The sequence below is a fragment of the Phytophthora parasitica genome, assembly GCF_000247585.1.
Source record: "Phytophthora parasitica INRA-310 unplaced genomic scaffold supercont2.9, whole genome shotgun sequence".
NCBI classification, from domain to species: Eukaryota; Oomycota; class Peronosporomycetes; order Peronosporales; family Peronosporaceae; genus Phytophthora; species Phytophthora nicotianae.
The window spans coordinates 780,157-782,456 of NW_008648995.1; the positions used below are offsets into that span (position 1 = coordinate 780,157).

The following is a 2,300-nucleotide window of genomic DNA, read 5'->3' on the forward strand; positions in this document are numbered from 1 at the left end:
CTGGCGCTGTTCTTAGGCCTTCTGTGTCGTCAGGTGGACTTCGTCACTGCGTTTCTGAATGGACCGTTGGACGACGTAGATATTTACATGGAGCAGCCTGACTACTTTGATGACGGCACTGGTCGCGTTTGTAAGCTGCAGCAAAGTCTCTATGGATTGCGACAAGCACCGCGTATTTGGTACCGGTTGCTGAATAAGTACCAACGAAAGAGTGGCTTTGAGCGTACCAAAATGGATGCTGGTGTGTATGTGAGAACAGTGGGAGCAAACAAAGTATACCTGACGGTATACGTTGATGGCCTTTTGATCGTTGGCACCGAATCTGACATTGAGATGGTTCTTGGAGGGCTCAAGAGTGAGTTCAAGATTAAGGACTTGGGTAATGTGAAGCATTTATTAGGAATGGAGATCACGTACGTGCAGGGGTGCATGCTGACGATTTCCCAGAAGGGCTACACTGAGAAGATCCTCGTGCGTTGTAAGATGGGTAACTGCAAGCCTGTTCCTACGCCTCAAGCGAAAGGAAACTTTCAGATGCCTGGAAACCCGGATGTGGAGCTGGTGTGTATAAATCCAGACCCGGATGTGGATTATCGGCAGATTGTTGGCTCGTTACAATATCTGGTGCAGTGTACACGCCCAGATATTGCCAACGCTGTACGCACACTAGGAAAGTTTCTGAATTGCTTTACAAAAGAGCATCATGTGTTGGCAAAAAGAGTGTTACGTTATTTGAGAGGAACATCCGACTACGGACTTGTGTGGACAATGTCTGAAAAGCCAGATATGCAGTTTGTGGCATATGTGAACGCATGGAGACCTCCAAAGAAAGAAGTGCATGTTGTGGCATATGCAGATGCAGATCTAGGGAATGAAAAAGATGATCGCCGATCTGTGACCGGGTTTGTTTTGCAAGTGGAGGGTTGTACGTTCGCGTACACAAGTCACAAACAACGACTGATAACGGACGATACGTGCTGTTCAGAGTTTGTGGCAGCTGCTGAATGTTGCACAATGATAATATGGACACACAATCTTTGCAAGGAGCTAGGACTTCGTCGCAAGAAGACGGTTCTCTATGATGATAATCAAGCGGCGATTAAGGTGATCGAGGCAAATACTGGAGACTACAAAGTAAAAGGAATCGATCTCAAGTATCACAAGATTCGTGATTACGTTGAGCAAAAAGAGTTTGCTTTGGAGTACTGCCCTTCAGAGGATATGTTGGCAGACATTTTAACCAAGCCTCTCGGCCCACTCCAGTTTCGAAAGCTACGACAGCTATTGAATGTTATGCCGGTGCCTCCTGCTTCAGATGCAAGTGGTAAAAATTAGCAAGCAACAACAGCCACCAGAAACACGAAGTGGGAGTGTGACGATGGTCGTGTTGTGTAGTGGCTGAGTATACGGTTGGGAACGTACTGTTGCAGTTGAAGTATACGTCCGATAATGTATAGTCTCAGGCTTAACGAAAAGGGGTTTTTCACCCTTCGGGTTTCCTCCTTAAGCCCAAACTGCTCAGTGGGAAGACGTTGTTTGCTTCCATTCTGTCTACTAAATTGCTGTTTGCCTCGCCGATTATCTGCGCTACATGCCACCTTTAGCTGTTGATAGGTCCGAAGCGTCTAGCACAAACGGAACGGAGCCGTACGTGACCGGTGTCTTCGACTTCTTTTTTCCCATGAAAAAAAACAGTGATCGATGTCGATAGCAGAGAGGCCGTCTTGCCTTGCACGTGCCTGTAATGCATAGCTATGAATACACCGAAGAGGTTTGCGGACGTTGTGTATTGCTATTTATAATGTTTTTTTTGAAACGAATGTTCAACTTTCATAATAAAGGTTTTTTTAAATCCGTTTTGATTTAAGAAAACCAAGTGGCTCCTCCGATACAATCCGAGTGGATTTCCACTCGGATAAGATAATTCCTCCCGAGTGAGCGGTTTGAGGATGTGAGAGAGGGGGGTGTTGCCTTTTAGATTTTTTTAAATGTTGATGACGTCCGTAATATATCCACGGCAATATCTTGGATATGTACCGTATCCCTCCCTGTAATTACGATCTCACTCAGTGCCTCTATTCAGTTTCAACTATAATTTCGAATCAACTATAATTTCGAATCGAAATGTTTTGGCAATTGAAATATCGAATTTTTAGGGTAAAATGTAGTTATCCAGGTCCTTCCTTACGCATACCACATGAAACATCAGCGTGTCAAGTATGGCAAACACGCGCAAGGTGTTGACCATTGAGTGTCATCGTGTTCTGGCTGTTTGTGGCAACGTAAGAGTGTTTTCTTCT

The 2,300-nt window shown here is 45.0% G+C and overlaps 1 protein-coding gene across 1 annotated transcript; it reads right to left on the reverse strand.

Annotated features, from left to right (window-relative positions):
- Positions 1 to 1,587: 1,587 nt before the first annotated feature.
- On the reverse strand, positions 1,588 to 1,683 carry PPTG_21865 (hypothetical protein; the record flags this gene model as incomplete). The annotated part of the gene is made up of 1 exon (XM_008900567.1): positions 1,588 to 1,683. One exon carries the CDS (start codon positions 1,681 to 1,683, stop codon positions 1,588 to 1,590), a length of 96 nt encoding a protein of 31 aa, XP_008898815.1.
- Positions 1,684 to 2,300: the final 617 nt, after the last annotated feature.